Here is a 19,517-nt window from a genome sequence, read left to right as displayed (position 1 = left end):
GCTAAGTAAACGCTTCAAAGAAGCCATCTGCCTTGTCTGTTGGAGGGGGGGCGAGCCCCTGTCTGTACGCGCCGCTGACTGTTCGGGGACAGCATCTGGCTGGGCGCTGACTGCTGGTGGCCTTGGGCAAAACAGCAGCCAGACAGGGAAACAGCAGGGCACCCTGCAGAGGGAGGGCCACGCCTGGTGAGCCCCCCAGGGTCTCTGTGCCAGGACGCCCCCAAATACTGGCCCTCAGGGACCACGGGTTCAGATGGGAGGAGGGGCCACTGACTCAGGAGCTGGCTGAGGTCAGGAGGTGGGCCGAGGGAACCGGGGAGCCATAGATCAGAATCTACGCTTCGGGTTTTATGTAACTAGAGGCCGGTGGCGGGGTTAAACCACAAAGGGACACTGTCACCAGCTCTGATGTTTTAAAGACCCCCAAGAGTAGTACCAAACGGGGCAGGGGGGGAAGGTGGGAGGAAGTTGGGAGGCCAGCTAGGAGGCCACTGTGGTCATCCTGGCCAAGGCGAGGGGGGCGGGTAGAGGGGTGGTGCTGAGGTCATCTGAACGTACCCAGACCAAAGAGCCCCAGGCACAGTGGGCAGGGGCAGGTTTCCGCTCTGGACACTACTAGGTTCCAGGTGCCTGTCACATCCCCCCAAGGAATGGTGGGGGGGGGTGGCGGAGCTGGACGAACCAGCTGGGCCAGGCCAGCCACCCCAGTCGGGTGCAAATGACAGCTCTCATCGGAGAAGGTCCTTCCAGCCGACTAGCGCCCTCCCTAAGCCTCACTGTCCACCGTGCCCAGCAGCTGCGGGGCAACATCTCCCTGGACACCCACCCAGTATGAGCTCTGACCTGACCATATCCTCATCTCCCGCACCCTGCGCGGTCCTGCGACCCCTGACCCTCCTGTGCCAAAGGCCTGAGGCCCTCGGGGAGGCTGCAGGGCCATTTCCTCCCCTCTGCCGGCCCCTCCCAAGGAAGCCTGCAGGCCCACGTCCCCTGCAAGGCGACGGGATCAGAGCCAATGAAGATAAACACCGCCCAGAAACGAGTTTAATGCTCATTGTCACAGAGGCCCAGGCAGAGTTTGGTGCCCCAGTCCAGAGATTCCAGAAAGATTCTTCACATCCAGCTCCCAGTGTTCAAGGCAGCAGACGCCTCCCAGGCCCTCGGAGGCCTTGGTCTTCACCTTGTGCACGCCCCCTCAGCACACTGTGGGCACAGCAGGGTCCCCGTCAGGCCAGCCGCACTCCCCAGAGTCCAAAGCAGCTGGTCCCACCAACCAGCAGTCTGGGGCCTCTAGACACTCCCCTCTATTCGGGACACAGGAGGTCAGCCACCAGGACCACCCTAACCCTGGCTGTGGTCACCTTGGGCAAACTGTGACCCTCCCCAGGCTGAGAGGACGGGCAGCCCCCTGCCCTCTGGGGAGAGCCCTGCTGTGCCAGGCCGTCTGGCCACCCTTGCCCCTGGTTCCCCACTGTCCTCAGCCTGTTTCCCCCTGCACAGTGGGGTGACAGTGACATCCTGGGCTGCCACGAGCGCAGAAGTACGTCAACCCTGCGGGTGCAGCCTGGCACCTGGTCGTACCCAGCACTCAACCCAGGGGAGCTGCTGCCCTTAGCGGGCGGCGTGCTCCCCAGGCCCAAGCTCACCTGGGGCGCCTCGCTGGCACAGCCCTCCGCCGGGATGCCCAGGGCCTGCAAGATGCTCTCCCGGGGGACATAGTCTCCCGGAGACTTCTGGACGAAGTGCAGCAACACTCTGTCACCACCTACAGCGGTGGGGAGGCGGTCAGGATGCCCCTGCGTGCTGGGAGGAGGGAGACACCCCTCGCTGTCCGAGACTCCACCTGGTTACCCTGACAAGGGAGCCGTCCTGGCCACAGCCCACCCAGCACAGAGAAGACTTGACAAGGTCAGGAAGCCAGAGGAAGGGAGGCAGAGAGGGTCGGGACATGCCACCAAGTTCAGCCAGACCTTCCCAGCCCAGGATGTGACCTCGGCCCCCCATGCAACCAGGCATCGGCCTCTGACACCCCTTTCCCAGCCCACCTTTGGTGACCGCCAGGAGCCCTCCACTCTGCAGCAAGTCCCCGGACAGGTTCCCCTGGATGCCAGCAGCTTTGGCCTGGAAGGAGGGAGGCAGGTCCGGGTCAGCCCTACAGGGGAGCCCCACCACCTCAAGTCCCACCCGTCCTTGGCCATCACAAACCTTGAGGGCCACATCGCGCACGGGCTTCCCCAGGGCGGCCGGCAGGATGCTCAGGCTGTTGTACCTGTGAAGACACAGCTGGCTAGTCCGGGCCCCGGCTCTTCGGCGAAGACTTGCCCAGCAATTCTATCCCCAGTCTCTACAAGATACACCCACCAGATTCTCACAAGCATCTCACCAGGGACTCGGGGCAGGGCTGGGGGGGGGGGGGGCGCATGGGGCAGCCAGCCTGGGGGCCGGTAGGCCTGGGGCCCCGCAGAAGATTTGGGGAGTGTGGGCTGGACCCCCGGCTGGGTGAGCCCAGAGATCTGACTCAGCTGGGCACCACTAGTCAGGCCAGGCAGCCAGCCTACGACACAGGCACCCGAGGTGGCCGGAAGGGGGGTAGATCTTGGGTGAGGGGCCTAACCAACAGCCGTAACGGACACCCAGCACCCAAGAGAGAGTCCTTAGAAGGACCGACCGAGCAGTGGATGCCCCCAGAGCCTCATGCCCAGGAAGAGGGCAGCAGGGGGAAGAGGAATGAGAAGAGGCGGCTGCCCCGCCCGCTCACCGCTTGAAGCCCAGCTCCTTGTAGAAGCGCTTGCTCTCATCCAGGTAGAGCTCTGGAAAGCAGAAGCCACAGGTGTGCACTCACCTCCCCCCTCCCCCGCTCACCTGCCTGCATCCAGCCCCCCGCTCCCCTGGCTTGCCCACCCAGGACGTAGGAGCAGAGGACTGAGTGTCCCCACTGTTAGCGGAGGGGCAGAGGCCCAGAGGTGGCGGGAAAAGGGAGGCACGGGGCTGGCCTGGACTCTGCCACCGGGCCCAGGGCTCTGGGAGGGCGTATCCTGAGTGCCAGGGAGAGGGGTCTAGCAGGGTGGGCTCCTGTCCCAGCCGTACTCCTTCAGGCTCCTGGGAAGGCGGGGTCTGGCTGCCACCCAGTAGAGACCCTCGGGGATTCGAGGCCAGCATCACCGCTGGGCCCTGCCTCTGTCCAAGGTGGGAGGGACATCGTGCCTGAGGGACACAGGTAGGGGCAACAGGTGGAGAGCCCCGGAGACATGACTGGAGCTCCAGGAGACAGAAGGGTCAGGCCTGGGCAAGGAGGGGATGGCCACTGCCCAGAGCTTGGGAAGGGTCTCGAGGTAGCTGGTGGGGCTACAGTGGGAGGAGGGGAGGGGAGCACCAGCACCTCCCGCGAAGTAGCCGCCTTCCAGGAACTCCTGCAGGCCCAGGGCCTCGGGCCCCACGCCCACCAGACGCACGCCGTGCTGGTCCAGTAGCCCCCTGAGGCTGCTGAGGTCCCGGGCGATCCAGCGACACACCGAGCAGCCGAAGCGCCGCAGGCCAGCCACCACGCACGCCTGCTCCAGCCACAGACTCCGCAGCTCCACTGCCTGCGCGGGGCGGGCGAGGGGCGCCGATGGACCACCTCCCACGCGCGTCCGTGCCCCCAGCCCCGCACCGCGCAAGCCCGGACTGCGCCCCCAGCCCCACGACCCGAAGCCCGCCGCGCATGCCACTGCCAGGGCGCCTGGGCTGGTGCCAGGGGCCCACCCACCGCCCTGCGCTCGTCCGGCCTGACCTCCCCGGTCACCGCATGCTTCAGGACACACGCGCCCACGCGGGCAAGGTCCACGGCGCTCATGTCCACTTGCCACCGTGCTCTCGGGCTGCGCGCCCGGCTCCCAGCCGGCTTGGCCACGCCCCACCCGTGCCCCGCCCTCCCGCGGCTTCTCGTCCAGGCCGCGCCCCCAGGTCACCTCTCCTCTTGCCGGCCCCTCCCCCAGACGCCCGCTCCTCTGCCGGCCCCGCCCCCAGGCCGCCTCCCCGCTGCCGGCCCCGCCCCCAGACCTCCTCTCCCCCGCCGGCCCCGCCCCTAGGCCGCTTCTCCGCTGCCGGCCCCGCCCCCAGGCCGCCTCTCCTCTGCCGGCCCCGCCCCCAGGCCGCCTCTCCGCCACCGCCCACGGCAGCGGCCCGGGCCGCGCTTTGTCACTTGTTTTGCATATGCATAAGCCTGTCGGCCAATGGCGTCGCTGCGCTGGCTGCCGGAGAAGCTGGGCCGTTGGGCAGCGGACACATGGTGCGCCTGCGCACAGCGCTGCCCCACGTGGGGGCGGGCTCCGTTTTGCCCCGCCAGGTGCAGAGCCGGAGAGCGGCCGCAGTCCCCTGATCCTAGGTCCCGAGTTTGGGGTCCGGGGCGGGCGGGAAGGCGGGAGCGCGAGCGGGACAGCGGCTACCTAGTGCCCGGTTTGCAGGGCAGGGTTAAGGTGAGTGCGATGAGCACTCGAGTCCCGGCTCTGGGGCCCGGGCCTCGTCCTATAGGCAGAGGAGCCCAAGGGCTTAGCATTTACCCTTATTTGAGCTTTAAAATCCACGCGAATGCTTCGCTTTCTCAATTAGATTATCTGCGTTGGCTTTAATCATAATGCTGGTAATTTCTTAAAGCAAAGTCTTCTTTTAGCCCCCAGACTTTGGGTAAAATAGACCTGAAAGAAGTAAGAGCAGTTTACTACGTGCTTTGCGACTTTGTTTATTGCTCACCGCAGTCTTGTGACACCTGTGATCACCCGGTTTTACCGATAAAGGCCCGAGACATTGGCGTGAGAAATGAAGCCAAGACTTAACCCGGATAATGGGACACGCAGATCTGTCTGGGCCCCAGCCCTCGGCCTCACTCCCCAGGTCCCACAGAGAGCCCCTGGACCAGGCAGGAGACCTCGGAGTCTCCCAGGTTCGGGAGAGTCATTTAAGGCGTTAAATGTGTGGTAGGTGGTGTTAATCATCCTGTAGACTTTTGTTTAGTAAGCAATCAGGTAGTTGGTAAGAGGCACTTTTACGGCAACAGAAAATAGAGTAATGGTTAGAGCAAATTATAAACCCAGTGTCTGAGTCTTGCGTGCTGCCAGTGAGATTTGCAGATGTCAGGCTTGGAGTGGGAACAGGCAGGAATCAGATGGATTTGTCTGGTTTGTAACCCAAATGCCTCTGGAGGTCCTTGTGAATGGCCCACCGAGCAACGGGCACAAAGATTGTATGTGAGCCTTCTGGCAGTTTCTCTGAAGTTTACCTCAAGGTGTCCAGCTTTGGCAAACAACAGACACTTAAAGGCAACCAGGAGTTTAACGTCTGCAAAGATGTGTTACTGAAACATAATGTTTCTCTCCCAAGTCACCCTTATTTCCAGAGATAGCCAGATCAAGACTAATTTGTTCGTAGAACGAGTCCAGTTTTAGCAAACTTGGCCTAATTATTTACGTACGCTCAGCAAGAAGAGCAGATTGATAATATAAATCTTTTAAAATTTGCTGTGCTGGAACTTTTTATAGGAAATCTCAGCTGAACTTCCGGTAACCTCTCGAGGCCGAAGCCAAGCCAAATACTTACTATCAGACAGGCCTGCGATACCTGTCGATTTGGGTAGATTCGTCTTCACGAGGTCCCCAAGATCTCCTGAGGTTCCGGCACCTGCCAGGAGGTGACCTTCTTTACTCACCCGGTGAGGCTGCTGGGAACTCTAAGCAAAGTGTCAGGCCAACATTTCCGTGTTTCGTGAAGTCAACCTCAATTCCTTTAAGCTGTTTGGTCATATCTGAGTCTATGCATCTCTCTCTGAAATATGACTTTCCAGTTGCATTTGTTTAAAAAGTCCAAGAGGACTTTTATCATAAAGATATAAGTCTCTTTGAAGATGAAACTCATTTGGTAAATTGCAAAAGACAAATGCAGTTGACAAGGGAATTCAGTTATTTCTGCAACATAACATTTCACCAGTTAGAATGTTAAGGGATGACCTTATTATCAACACAAATTAAAACGGCAGGAATTTCATATAGTATATTTGAAGTTCTAGCACTTAACCCAGGCAATACAACCTAAGATTTATCATTACTTGTTTGACAGGGCTTTCCAAGTAACTTAACATACCAAATAAGCAAGCCCAATTGGTCAAAAGGACTTCATTTACAATTTAAATCTTGGGGAAGTTTGTTAAAAACTTCAGAAAATTATGAAGCACGTGCCTAGATAGGATTACAGATCATTATAAAACTTAAAACTTTATTTCTTTATTTATTTAACCAAGGTGGCAATAAGAGATTCCAAAGGCAAATATGTAGGGTTGGGTAGTGGTTAGCAAAACTCAGCTCCTTTAATATTGATGAGTTTTAGTTATTAAGTAACCAAACACTCAATAAAGACAAAGCGTAAAAACCTTGATTTTCCAGGGAGACAAAAGAGAAAAAAACCCTTGGGGCGCCTGGGTGTCTCAGTCAGTTAAGCGTCCGACTTCAGCTCGGGTCACGATCTCACGGTTCGTGAGTTCAAACCCCGCGTCGGGCTCTGTGCTGACAGCTCGGAGCCTGGAGCCTGTTTCAGATTCTGTGTCTCCCTCTCTCTCTGCCCCTCCCCCGCTCACACTCTGTCTCTCTCTCTCTCAAAAATAAAAATTAAAACAGCTTAATAAATAAAAATAAATAAGAGAGAAAAAAATCCTTTTATTACATTTTTTTAATCAAGAGCAGACCAACAACCCAAGAAAACTTTGTCTTTAAACAGAGAGAAAAGCAGAATTTTAATCTTGTACCGGTGTACTTTTATTTTTTTAATATTTATTTATTTTGAGAGAGAGAGGGAGAGAGCTCAAGTGCGGGAGGGGCAGAGAGAGAGAGAGGGAGAGAAAGAATCCCAAGCAGGCTCCACAGGCTGTCAGCACAGAGCCCGACCACGTGGGGCTCAATCCCTGAGCTGTGAGATCATGACCTGAGCGGAAATCAAGAGTTGGGCGGAAATCAAGAGTTGGGCGCTTAACGGAGTGAGCCACCCCGGCGCCCCCTACCAGTATCCTTTTAAAATATATTTAGGGGCAAAATGAACCGTCATTTCAAGGAATCCCTTCGCCAACAATTTGCGACAGAGAGAACACGAGCTTATTTGACCTTCGGTAAACCTAGGTAGAAAAATTTTCATATTTATGTTGATGACTCTAAAGACATGTCTGTCATAATTGAGCCAACAAATTAGTGTAAATGCCAAATGCGTTCCACCTGTGTGTCCCCCGCTGTCGATTTTTCCCTGGGGCTCCCGTAAAGGGGGTGCCCTTCGCTCCTGGACACTGAGGAGGAGGGGCCGGTGGCCCCCGAGGCACCCAGAATGGTACAGGAGCCGGCTATGCAGGCCGCACCCAAGGCGGTGCACAGACAGGAGGAGGGGGAGGGGAAGGGGGAAGAGGTGGGGTGCAGGAATGCTGGAAGCTGGAAAAAGCCCAGAGGACAGAGAAAGAGGCCTCCCGGTCCCCAAGCCTGTCAGCTCGGACATATGAGCGGATGCAGATTATTTTTTCGTCCACGAGCAAGTGGAAATGGGTAGTTGTGCCGGGCCTGAGAAGACGGGGAGCTTCCCTGAAACAAAAGGAGTTTCAGCAGCTGCTTGGGAATTTTCCATAAAGTCCCTGTCCCTGGATAGACTAACCAGAGCCAATTGGCTCCAGTTATCGCACTCAGTAACCCCGGGAATGGAGGAGGGAGAGGCCCCCACACACAGCTAGAATAACCCGAGTCTGTCAGGAGGAACAGTGAGAGTGTCAGAGACCCTTTCGTTAGGGATGGCCTGTGCTTCCTCCAGCAACCTGGGTTTTTCCAGACGAGGCCTGTTTAGACAACCATCCAGTATATCAGGAGGGAGTTCATCAGCCTGGTTAGTGGCCAAACACATTCTGCAAGAGGCCCTTCGATCAGGGTCGTGATTTAGGGCCATGCAGGGCTGGACACAGGGTGCCTCAGACCATTTGCCCCGTTTCCTGCAGAAGAGATCTAACTGATAAGTCGTACTGAAGCTTTAAAAGTCCCATTAATGGGCTATTTTTTTCTTGTCTCCTCAGGAGTACTGAGGCCATGCAGTTTGACAGAAGACCTTTTTTGAATCTTGCGATCTGAATTGATTCCAGTGGATTAAAAGGCATCCCAAGGGAGAGACCTTGGGGACCAAGGAAGAAGCCTAGGGGTTCATTACCAAGAATCCCCCCTGGCCCGACTCCCGGGTGACATCTCGTGCGGAATATGTTACAGGTTCCCGGTGTCAGAGCGACTGGAGGGGTCCCTCCAACAGAATCACTATGATCACCGGGCAGCTGAAAAGGCCCCCCTTTCCCCGACGCATGCTAGACTGCAAAATGGGTGTCTGCACATGGACCAAAACACTGCGCTGCGCCTTGCCATGAAGGCCGTGCCATTTTTCACCCATGGCAAACACCAGAAGAGCTTTCTAAGGGGAAATTATCCAATTTCATAATTTTAGTAGTCAGTAGGGGGCACTGATGAAAGAATAGTAAAGAGCGAAATCCATCACAGTGTAAGCAACATTCCAGCATATGTAGACTTTTACAGCTAACTTCTCTAGGAAGCCATCCCCAGTGGGCTTTGATTCAGTCGAGGGCTGGTTTCGGCCCACCCTGAGCCTAAGTCTTGCAGCGAGAAGTGGCTAGACCAGGGATGTGGAGGGGATCACATTAGACCAATGAGGAGGAAACTTCACGTGAGAGTCTTTAAGATTAGCAGCCGTCCTGGGGACTTAGGTGGCTGTCCTAACTCCCAAAAGACAACTCTATATAAGAATAGGAATAAAGAGGGGCACCTGGGTGGGTCAGTTGGTTAAGCGTCTGACCCTTGGTTTTGGCCAAGGTCATGATCTCACAGTTTGTGAGTTTGAACCCCGATTTCTCTCTCCCTCTCTACCCCTCCGGTCTCTCTCTTGCTCTCTTTCTCTTTCTCTCTCACAAAATAAACATTAAAAATTAAAAAAAAAAAAAAAAAGAATAGGAATAAAGAGAGGGCATCGAGTTTCTGGGTCTTCTTACCATTCCGGCCAGGGGACTAACTTCCAGCTTCCTCCTCCCTGTAGAGCAGCCATTGGCTAGAGGATTGCAGCCTGAGCAATTGACACGAAAGTGTCCCAATAAGAAGGAGTGAATGACTACATACTTTTTAATTACTGAGGGTTATGGACAGTGCAGTCTCTAAGGAATTTGGAAGCAAGGCTTTCAGGACCTTGAGGGGCTAGCTGCTGCTAAGATAAGGTTACTTTTAGCCTGTAATAAGACATAAACATTAAGGCACTAATGCAGCCATGAATTCCTCGAGGAAGGTCACCTTTGGCATGTTTCAGGTGTCTTGTCAGTGGGCAGCAAGCTGTAAGGAGATTTTAATTTAAGCCACATTCTCTTGCCTTTGTTTCCCTCATCAGCATAGGGTTAGTTTTTCTTGGTAGTTGTCTTATTCATTTAAAATATAATTGTTTTTCATTATTTGAGTTTCAATTCTGTTTTACAGGTTTGCATCGGACCCTTGTTGGTTAGATCCTTTGTTAGCCTTCAAAAATTACACTGCCAGTTACTTTACCAGCAAAAAAATGGTTTTACTTGGGAATAGCAGAGAATCGCAATCCAGGATGCAATTGCAGACAACAAGGCAGAGGAAAGCCGGGCAGAGGTTCCTTCATAGAGCGCAGAGGGGGCTGGGATAGGCTGTTAACTTCACTGGAATGAGACAGAGCTTGAAGTGTAGTGGCTTCTCATTGGCTGGCCTGTGACAGTCTCTCATTGGCTGAGCTGTGAGAGGCTCTCATTGGTTAGCTTGTGACCGTTTCTCATTGGCTGGGCTGCCAGCCTACGACTGTTTCTCATTGGCCGGGCTGTGACTGTTTCTCACCGGCTGGGCTGTGAGAGGCTCTCACCGGCTGCACTGTTGCTGGGTAGTAGGAAGCTTTCCTTCCTCCCGCCGGGGCAGTGAAGAGTAGCGTCCTCCTGCAAGGCCGGCCTTTTCCTGCGGGGTGCTGCCCGGGTCAAGGAGAGTTCTGGGATGTGACCACCAGGGCACTTGTCCACTGTCCGCCACACCTGGACCTGGAGTTCTGAAAGATGCGTGAAGACTGCCTGCGTGCCTGGGAAGACCTCCTGATCAGGGTCCGGGATGCCCACCGAGACCCGGACTGCTCTCCTGCCTCCTGGCCCCTGGGCAGGGGGAGCCCCGTGGGTCACGGTGCCGGGTTCGGCAAGAAGCCCCGCCCCTTGGGCACCAGGACCCCTGCCCTCGGAACCCAGAGCTGCCTGATGAGAGCACACTGACCGAGGACACGGGGTCCAGTGTCCCTCCCCCGCCCCCAGCACTGGAAACCAGCCCACATGGGGCTCCTTGTGCCCTGGAGGGAAGCGTGGGGCCGGTGAAGAGCTACCCAGGAAGTGAGCCAAGGGTGGGGTGAGCCGTGGGGGAGGCTGCTGACCTAGGGGCCCTGAGGTCCGTGGAAGAGAGCCGTCAGGGGAAGGGAAGGGCTCGGGACCCCGCCAGGGACTGAGAGAGCAGGGGGGCATGGACCCTGGCTCCCCAAGGTTGAGGTGCAGCTCCAACATCAGGGCTCCTTCAAGGAGATGCCTGCCTGTCCCCACCCCCCACCCCCAGTTCACCTGCAGAGAAAGGACCCCCCAGGCCAGCAAGGCCCCAGCCTCCTGCTGGCCAGAGGGAAGGGAGCTGGTAGCAGAAAACAGCTCCTCCCGATGGACGCAGGGTTGCTGGCCTGAGTGGCCCTGCTCCGCTCCCTTGAGACACTGGGCGGAGGCAGGAGCCGAGGGGATAGAGGTGGAGGCAGAGACAGACGCAGGGGTGAAGTGGTCACGGGGGTGGGGTTTGCAGAGGGGGAGCAGGCTCAGGCCTTCGGTGGGCAGCCACTGAGGGCTCAGGGCCGTGGGCGCTGCAGGAGAAGGGAGGGACGGGGAGGGGCTTGCGAGGGCTGGGAGGTGGGCCCGGCAGCCAGGACCTGGTGATGCTGTGTGTTGAGTCCCTCTGAGCAGGGACCAGCCTGTCCTAACCTGTCCCATGGCTTCCCTCTGGAAACCTCTAACTCGTTCAACCCCCAGACTGGCAAAGGGGGGGGGGGGGGCCGCTCTCAGCACAAAATAAACACAGCAGTTGAAGAGCCCGTGAATGCCTGTATCCCCCTGTATTTCTGAGCTCCTGTCTGAGGCTCTGGGCTGGTCTCTGGGGTCCTATGGGCATCTTCTCCATGGCAGTGTTTCTAAAAAAAAAAAAAAAGTGGGGGGCGCCTGGGTGGCTCGGTCGGTTGAGCGACCGACTTCAGCTCAGGTCACGATCTCACGGTTCGTGAGTTCGAGCCCCACGTCGGGCTCTGGGCTGACGGCCCGGAGCCCGGAGCCTGCTTCGGATCCTGTGTCTCCCTCTCCCTCTGCCCCTCCCCCGCTCATGCTCTGTCTCTGTCTCAGAAATAAATAAATATTAAAAAAAAAAAAAAAGGTGCCTGATAGAAAACAGAATCGGGGCAAAAAACATCCCGAAAGACAAAAAAGAGGCTAAAATGGCCCAGTGAGGGGTCGGAGCCGGTCCATTGCACGTGCTGTCTGTAACCACGTGTTCTGGGAGATGTTACCTCTTGACTTCTGTGGTGCTTTCGAAGGTTCTGACACACCCGTGATGTGCGAAGCTCTCACTGGAGAGCTAGCGCCTCGCTGGCGCTCTGGGTGGGATTTGTAGTCTCCTTGGTGAGCTTGGCCGTCAGCCTGCACAGGTGAGCCCGAGGGCGCCCTGGGTCTGGGGTGCTGGTCCAGAGGCACTGGGGGCTTCATGCTGATCCTTGCTGCCCCACCTGGCGCCGTTTAGGTGCTGGGATGAGGCCCTGTGGCCTGGTGGCCCCGGTGGCCGCGGGCAGGCAGGAAAGCGGCCCGAGAGGACTCGGACGTAACCCCCAGGGGGACCTCCTGGGGGCGCTTTGGGCTGATGCACACTGAGTGGCCGCCTCGAACGTTGTGTGAAGGGAGGTTTCACGGTGAGCCTGTCACTCCCGAGGCCCCGGCCTGGGCCAGCCGTTCTAGGAGCAGCCTGGTGGTTTTGACGGAGAACGCTCTGGAAGCCGGTGTGTGGGTTGCCGAGCTCCTTGGATTCTCGGGAGACAGAGCAGGGGCTGTGCATCAGAAACGAGTCAAACAGCGTCTTGTGAGACAAATCTGGGACAACGTGTGCCTCAAAATAATGACAGTCATGTATCAGAATCCGCTGTCGAAGGAGGAAGCACGGGCCGCCGCAGGGCCCGCGGGGGAAGCGCTCGCTCCGTCCACGGACGCTAACTCACCAGTGCACGAGGGGGAGTCACACCCCCGACTGGAAACCCTCACGATCACTTTTCAGGCAAAAATCGTCAGGGCGCTGGGGGGCTCAGTCGGATAAGCGTCTGACTTCCGCCCAGGTCGCGATCTCGCGGTTCGTGGGTCCGAGCCCCACGTCGGGCTCTGTGCTGACAGCTCAGAGCCTTCTTGGGATTCTCTCTCTCCCTCTCTCTATGCCCCTCCCCCACACTCGCTGACTCTCTCTCTCTCTCTCTCTCAAAAATAAATAACCATTAAAAAAATTTTTAATAAAAAAAATCTTTTAAATCATCAGTGGATGAAAGTTTTGGGAGAAACAGGAGGTTTACATACTCTCAAAACATCCTTCCAAAATATACTTTTTAACGAGAAATTATAAAGCAATTTTGTATTCGTTAAACAAACACCTCCAATTTAGAAATCACTTGCAAACGTGACAGTCACGTGTCGTGCCGCATTCGTGGTCCCTCCAGTGTCGCATTCGTGGTCCCTCCAGTGTCGCCGCAGCTGTGAGGTAGGTGCGGGCAGGCCCATCCTACAGACGAGCTAGCCGAGGCCCAGAGGGACTGGGAGTGAGTGGGGCTTGGAGCCGAGAGTGGCGGTGTCCTCACAGGGCCGGGTCTACACGTGGACAGCACAGGTGGCAGGGAGGCGGGCCCCCGCGAAGTTGATGGGAGGCGTGTGAGGTCCCCGAGCCCCCTGAGCGGCGGCCGGTATCCCTCTGCTGCGTCGAGTCTGAGGGCCCACAGTCTGCCCTCGGGGGCCTGGCGGCTTCGAGCGGGCACAGCCCGAGATGTCTCAGACGTCCGCCTCCTAGAGCCGTCGATCGGTGGGCTGGTCCCTCCCGGGAAACACGGATGCCGTCTCCTCCAAAGCCACTGTGGTGACGTCCGGCGGGGCCTGCGGGACCTGGGTGGACACGGCACGCCCTTCTGTGTCGCGATGGGGAATTTCCACACGAAGACCCGCCTGTACTGGGCCCCGCCCGTGGGCCTTGTGTTCGGGGTCTTCCTGGCTTTCTAAGGCGAGGAGGTGGCTTGGCCCGAAGGACCCAGGCCCCTCAGAGAACCGGGAGCCCCACCCACCCCGACGGCATCACCTCCAGTGGGTGGGGGCCGGGGAATGGTCCATAATACCTGTAAGAGTCTCCCCTTGGCGGGTCCCCCTGCAAAACAGAGACCCCGTGTCACATAGAGTCCGCTCAGCATTGGGGGTTGGGGGGACCCAAGCTCCTGACTTCTCTCTGTGTGGCCTTCCCTGAGAGAAGGACCCTCCGGGAGACAGGCCGGACCCGTGCGGACTCGTCCGCCAGGGAGCCCAGGACTCGTGACAACGTGGGGGCACTTCCTGCCCGAGCCTCCAGCTGCCACACCCTGTCCCTAACGCACCCCGATGTGATGGTCATCCAGGGAAAGGGAGCGGACACTTCACAGGGGAGGGTCCGCCGGGGAACAGGCGCCCCCGAGTCGGGTGAGAAAGAACACCGGCCACTGGGCGGCCCGCTCAGAGCCCGGGACCCTGAGGCCTGCCTGCGGCCTGGGGACCCTGGGGCGAGGGCCCAGCACGGACTAGCTGACAGCCTGAGAAGGTGGCTGACCTTCCCCGCTTGGACTCCTTGCCGAGCGCCCGCTCCCTGCTGGAGGCCAGAGCCGGGTCTGCGGGGCCGGGGCCGGGGCCTGGCCCAGATGTGGAGCCCGCAGCAGGGCAGATAAGCGGGCAGGGACCGAGCGAGTGAGGGGACGATGTGAGGCCTCTCGGGAGGACCCAGCCCTGCCCACGGCTCCTGCTGACCTCCCCCCAACGCACCTGCTGGGGCCCTGAGCCCTGATGGGACCACACCCCCTTGCTTACCAGGTGACCGTCTGGTTTTCATCCTTTTCCTCAGTAGCCAGACGACTATGGGTATTATGCCACCAAGCAGAAGTACGGAAAAGGTCAAGCCCACAAAAAGAGAAAGGCTCCAGGAGGAGCACTTGACATCGGAGCTGCTGGTCCCAGCATTTAAAAGGCTCTGAAAAGGGCCGTTGCACCTAGGAGACAGCAGTGTGGGGGCCTGATGCTCACTCGACCTGGGGGTGGGGGGTGTCCCCGAGGCGCCGCCAGGCTCTGCGAGGTGGAGGCAACCGCCCCGTGGCAAGGCGCTCGGCAGCTCGCGGCTCTGGGTGTGAACTCGGGTCCCTCTGCCTTTCCAGGCCTTGCTGCTACGGGGAGACGGGTCGGGGGAGAGGGCCGGGGAGAGGCAGCAAGACAGGGAGGCACGGGGTCGGAGGAGACAGGGCAGAGAGAGCCCTGGTCAGGGGGGCACGACCCTTAGAGCCGGCATGGCAGACAGACGGACAGACCCGAGGGAGGCAGGATGTCGCCCACCAGCAGCCACATCTGGTCACCCCAGCCCCCCTCCCCTCCGCCCAGGGACACTGTGAGGGCCCAGGTTAGCTCTGGGCTCCGGGGATGGTCGCAGGAAGAATGGAGCCCTCACTTTGAGAACCTCCCTGACTCCAGATCCGCTGGGAGCCCCCATGGCCCCGATATCTGGGGACACCCCAGAACCACAGGGGACTGGGAATCTGGCGGCAGCATCCCTCCAGACCTGCCCCGGGGAAGAAGGTCCGTCCTTGGCCTCCAGGAAGCTCGCATCTACTGACTTTCAGTTCTCGGCTAATGTGATGGGGTGTGTGAGCCCCAGAGTCCCGGCAGGGGCTCTCCCGGAGGCTGGCGCACGATAGGGAACAGCAGGGTGGGGCCTCATCTGCCAGGGGAGCTGGAGGAGCCCCTCCCAGGGACACAGGGCTGAGACCACCCCGGGATCATCTACCTGGTCCAGGGCTGGCACTCCTCCAGGGTCCCACTGGGCGAGAAGGTCTCCGGAGGGCAGTCCTCACACACCCTGTCCTGCCACTCGGTGCCTGAGAAATGACAGGGCCAGGCAGAGAGGATGCAGGGCATCAGGCCAGCGGGGCAGCTGGGCTCCCCCCACCCCGGGCTTGGGTCTGGGGTCCGTCTCCTAGAGGGTGCTGGGGACCAGGAGGCCGGCTGCCCGCAGTCTGCCGCTCACCTCTCTGCTGTACCCTCTGGCCAGGTCTGCAGGCCGTGTGGGGACGGCACTCCGCACAGTCGTCCCCCGACTCACTAACGCAGAAGTGGCCCTGGTCACAGACGCACACGGTGTTCTCTGTTGTGGAGCACTGTCGCCTGGTCACCAGGCCCATGGCTGGGACCCAAGAGAAGGAGCTAAGAGCAGCTGCCGCGGGCAGTGCTGAGCGCCCCGTCCCAGGAGGAGGCCAAGCAGAGGCCCGGACAGCACCGCGGGCCTGAGGGCTCCCGCCTGGGGACAGGTTGGCGACAGGCCCCCAGCCCAGCGGCGCAGCCTGGTGCGTGTGTCTGGGGCCAGCTCTGCTCCCGCCAGAGGTCCCGCCGGGCGCACTGCCCGCTCAGCCCGAACCCAGCACCTGCCGGGGAGCCGGCCTGGTGGGGAAACGGGGATTGGTGGCAGCAGGCGCACACGGGAAGTAGGAACCACAGTCAGCCACCGGCCCCAGCCCCGGGGCAGTCCCAGGAAGCAGGACCCGGGCCGCAACACCCACACCTGAAGACCCCGCCCCTCAGGCAGTCTATCAGGCTGGTCAGATGGCAGCGACAGAGCAGTGAGAGCCCCCTCCCCCAGCTGGCAGTGGGGGGGGGAGGGAGGCGGGGATAGCGCTGGGCCTGGGTTCACCCCTGCACCCCTGCTGAGGGGCAGCCTCTGTGCCTCTGCACCCCAACCTCAGCCCGATAAGACAGGTGTTTTGTTCAGCGGCATCGCAGGATCTGTGGGTGAGCCCGAGGCTCCCAGCCCCTGACCCCACCTGGCTGGACCCAAATGCATTCCAGCCTCCACCTGTGCCCCTGTCTTTCCTCCTGGGGTCCCTCCACCCCAGACCACCTGGCAGGAAGAAGGTGAGGGTCAGAGCGCTGAGCCGCGAGTAGGGCCCGCCGCGGTGTGGTGTGGAGGCTGGGGCGGGGGGGGTCGCGAGAACCTGCACGCTGCAAGTGGGCGAGGTCCAGACCCTCAGGACCCGTGCGCGGGGCAAGCAGTACGGGACCCTGGGGCTCCATCAGGGCTGGCCTCAGGCTCAGGTGTCCATGTGACCGCCGCGGTCCCTGAGCTCTGGAGGGCCTGGCTAACGGGGTTACAAAGGCACTGACCCCACTCCGGGGAGAGACAGGGGTGGACAGAGGCCCAAGGCTCCCTGAAGGATGTGCCTGCAGACCTCTGCCCCGGAGGCAGACCGGCCTGGCCCAGCACCTGGTCCGGTCACGTGGGCACGTCCCCCACAGCGGGATGTGGGACGGGACAGAGGCGGGTAGCCTTTGGGGCCAGGGTTCTTACCTGGGTCACACACACGACACTGAAGACACTCGCTCAGGCCATTGAGGTGGGCCGTGTAGGTCCCCGGGTCGCAGGGGACACACAGCGTGCCGGTCAGCTCCCCGCAGGCCTCCTGCACCCGGTAACCTGCACCCCAGAGGCTCCGTGTCACTCGGGCCTGGGGAGGGCCCTGCGGGGGCTCACGCGTGCTGCCACCCGGAGGCCCCCAGCAGGTGTGACCACACCCCCAGGCCCGAAGGGCCCCCGAGCTGCTCCCCACGCCACACACGGTGCCCTGCTGCCTCTCACCAGCGAGCCTGCTCGGGGACGGGTAGGAATGCTCTGGAAGGAGGTGTGGGCATGGCCCAGCTCCTGGCCATGAATGGGCTGGATGGGGCCCCCGGGCCCCATCCCTGTGCAGGAAGGAACCCCAGGGTCTCGGGAAAAAGAGTGGAAGAGGGGCCGAGGGGGCTTCACCCGCCCCTGCCTGTCCCCCTGCCCCCAGGCCTGCACGTACCTGGGCCGCACTTCGGGCAGCACTCGGCCCCTACCGGATACTCCTCCTCTTTGCACGGGGCCGCGGCCAAGGAGCAGCGCAGGGGCCCCAGGAGGAGCAGGTACAGGGTCTGTGGAGACAGGGCACAGCTGGGGAGGCGAGGAGGGAGCTACCAGGGCTGTCCCCGGGGCCCCGGGCTCACCCCCTGTGAAATGTGGGGGCAGCAGCCCTCGGGGAACCGCACGGACAGAGCAGGGACGCCCTGAGGAGTCACAGGCCGCGCAGGGGAGGCAGGTGGCTCTGGGCAGGGGGTGGGGAGGAGGGCTATCTGGGAGGCCCCGGTTCCCGGGCTGACTCAGCCCACAGCCCCGGGGGGGCGGGGGGGCCCTCCTGAGGAGTAACTGCCCGGGGGGCTAGCCGCCAGCCGGGCCAAGTCCCGGATCCCGCCCTCTCTGCACAAACAAGGACTTTATCACTGGGCACCAGGCTGTGGCCGGTGGGTGGGGAGGAGTCCGTTGCTGGAATCCTGCTTTCCAGGAGCAGCGCCCTCCAGTGGGGGCGGGGGGTGCTGGCCCTGAGGCCCAGGAAAGGGGGGGGGGGTAGGTGGACGGAGAGGAACGCTGCTGCTTGGGGGGATGGCTTCCTGCCAGTCTGTTCACCAACCGCTGGTAGCAGGGGCCAAGTGCCGGGGCCTGAGTCAGCCCAAGAGCTAGGGCAGCTGGGGAACAAAAGCCTACAGGAGACAGGAAGTGGCTGTGGCCCAGGGCAGGTCCCCGGAGAGGGCTGGGACACACACACGCACACACACGCACACACACGCACGGGCTCAGAGGACTCACCAGGCTCATGTCATCAGCCTCAGGTGCCCGGCTCCAGGGGGGCGGCCCCCAGCCTCAGAGAGGCTCTGTGCTCCCCCTCAGGACCCTTCATTCCCCAGCCGCGGCCCCAGGACCCCTGTCAGCAGATTCGACTTACGCTCTGCCCGCTCTGCCCGGAACCAGCCCTTTCGAAAGTAAAAGAAAAGCTGTTGTGGGCCAATGAGGAGGCGTGTTGTTTCTTAGAACTTTCCTAACTGCCCCGGGGAGCAGGGACTGGAGCCCACAGTGGAGGCTGGAGTGGGGTGCAGGAGACGGGAGGTGACCAGGCCGAGCGATGAGGTTTTTGGGGTGACAGCGGGGTTCGCGGCCAAGAAAGAATTCTTGAAGCCGTCTTTGGTGCATAAAAGGTGATTTTAGTAAAGACGGGGACCTGACCCCTGGGCAGGAAGCGCTGCCCCGGATTCAGGAGGAGACACTGGGCTCACAGCCAGCCCGGAGTCTGGAGTCAGGGGAGGTGAAGTCCAGGGGAAGTTTCCAGTGACACTTTCACATGCTAAAGACTCCCCGGGTCCTGGAGGCCTGGCTGCTGTCAGGCTAAGGTGGTTTTCCCAGTGGGGATTTTGTTCCGCCGGCCTAAGTATCTCTCCATGGGCTGCAGGTTAGAAGGAAATTTAGTTCTATCTGCCGTTGTCCCCACATCACCATGGACGGCGGCGGAGACTCGGGTCCCGCAGGACTGTGACCTCTGTCGGCTAACCCTGTCCTGTGGCATTGGGCAGCCGGGAGTGTAGAGGAGTATCACACACGTGCCACCTGGGGGCAGGGGGTGCGGCCTGTCAAGAGCAGAGGTAGAGGGGTGTGCAAAGGCCGGAGGCAGGGCCACAGGGGCAGAGCCTGGGTGCCTTCCTCCTGCCTGGGCGCTGAGCACGCCCTAAGTTCCGGCTGGGCAAGTTCCCCCTGCCCCTCCCCTGTCCGTTAGCAGCCCCCCTTGAGGCCACAAAAGGAGTCTTCCTGGTTTCCTGTCCCCTGTCTCAGCTTCTGCTGAAGCAGGGTGACCGTCCCCTCCGTCCCCTCTGTCCCCTCCGAAGGAACCCGTCTCCCACACAGGGCCCTGCAGGGCACATCCCCTCCTCCACCGGGGACTGGGGTTCCTGCTTTCCATGTGCGTATTTCTGAGCACAGCTCTGCAGAAGGGTGTCTCCCCAGACCGCTGGAGCCTGGGTGTAGGGGGGAGCCCCCTGAGTCTCCCGTGGGGATGAGAGAGGGAGGCCACGCTTTGCTTTCCCTGAGCCCACCCACTGTGTCCACACCTCACCTGTCCCTGGGAAGGGGCAGGGCTGGTTCATTCTTGTTCCCATTTCACAGATAGATAGATGGGCTCAGAAAGCAACAGGTCTGGCCCAGGGTCTCTTGGTTTTCTTTCTTTTTTTTTAATATTAAAAATTTTTTTTTTTTTTAAGTTTTTTTTTTCAACGTTTACTTATTTTTGGGACAGAGAGAGACAGAGCATGAACGGGGGAGGGG

General features: G+C 59.9%; 2 protein-coding genes across 4 annotated transcripts; both read right to left on the bottom strand.

The window, feature by feature from the left end:
• Positions 1-1,030: 1,030 nt before the first annotated feature.
• Positions 1,031-3,876, bottom strand: PRXL2B (peroxiredoxin like 2B). Of its 2 annotated transcripts, XM_030324708.1 has the most exons (7): positions 3,773-3,876; positions 3,380-3,584; positions 2,759-2,810; positions 2,206-2,269; positions 2,046-2,121; positions 1,647-1,765; positions 1,031-1,203 (listed from the first exon to the last, which is right to left on the bottom strand). In XM_030324708.1, exons 1-7 carry the CDS (start codon positions 3,833-3,835, stop codon positions 1,177-1,179), a joined length of 606 nt encoding a protein of 201 aa, XP_030180568.1. In that variant the 5' UTR covers positions 3,836-3,876; the 3' UTR covers positions 1,031-1,176. The 2 variants fall into 2 exon arrangements, with proteins under 2 accessions (XP_030180568.1, XP_030180569.1); XM_030324709.1 differs by lacking the exon at positions 1,031-1,203 and having other exon boundaries at positions 1,752-1,803.
• Positions 3,877-12,579: 8,703 nt separating this feature from the next.
• On the bottom strand, positions 12,580-18,167 carry TNFRSF14 (TNF receptor superfamily member 14). Of its 2 annotated transcripts, XM_030324707.1 has the most exons (8): positions 18,015-18,167; positions 17,197-17,305; positions 16,701-16,826; positions 15,387-15,542; positions 15,147-15,237; positions 14,183-14,361; positions 13,468-13,496; positions 13,052-13,240 (listed from the first exon to the last, which is right to left on the bottom strand). In XM_030324707.1, exons 1-8 carry the CDS (start codon positions 18,021-18,023, stop codon positions 13,145-13,147), a joined length of 795 nt encoding a protein of 264 aa, XP_030180567.1. In that variant the 5' UTR covers positions 18,024-18,167; the 3' UTR covers positions 13,052-13,144. The 2 variants fall into 2 exon arrangements, with proteins under 2 accessions (XP_030180566.1, XP_030180567.1); XM_030324706.1 differs by lacking the exon at positions 14,183-14,361 and having other exon boundaries at positions 12,580-13,240.
• Between the last annotated feature and the right edge of the window lie 1,350 nt (positions 18,168-19,517).

The sequence above is a fragment of the Lynx canadensis genome, chromosome C1 (genome assembly GCF_007474595.2).
Source record: "Lynx canadensis isolate LIC74 chromosome C1, mLynCan4.pri.v2, whole genome shotgun sequence".
In the NCBI taxonomy this organism is placed as follows: domain Eukaryota; kingdom Metazoa; phylum Chordata; class Mammalia; order Carnivora; family Felidae; genus Lynx; species Lynx canadensis.
The sequence above is the reverse complement of the archived record's forward strand: the minus strand, read 5'-3'. Positions and strand labels throughout refer to the sequence as shown.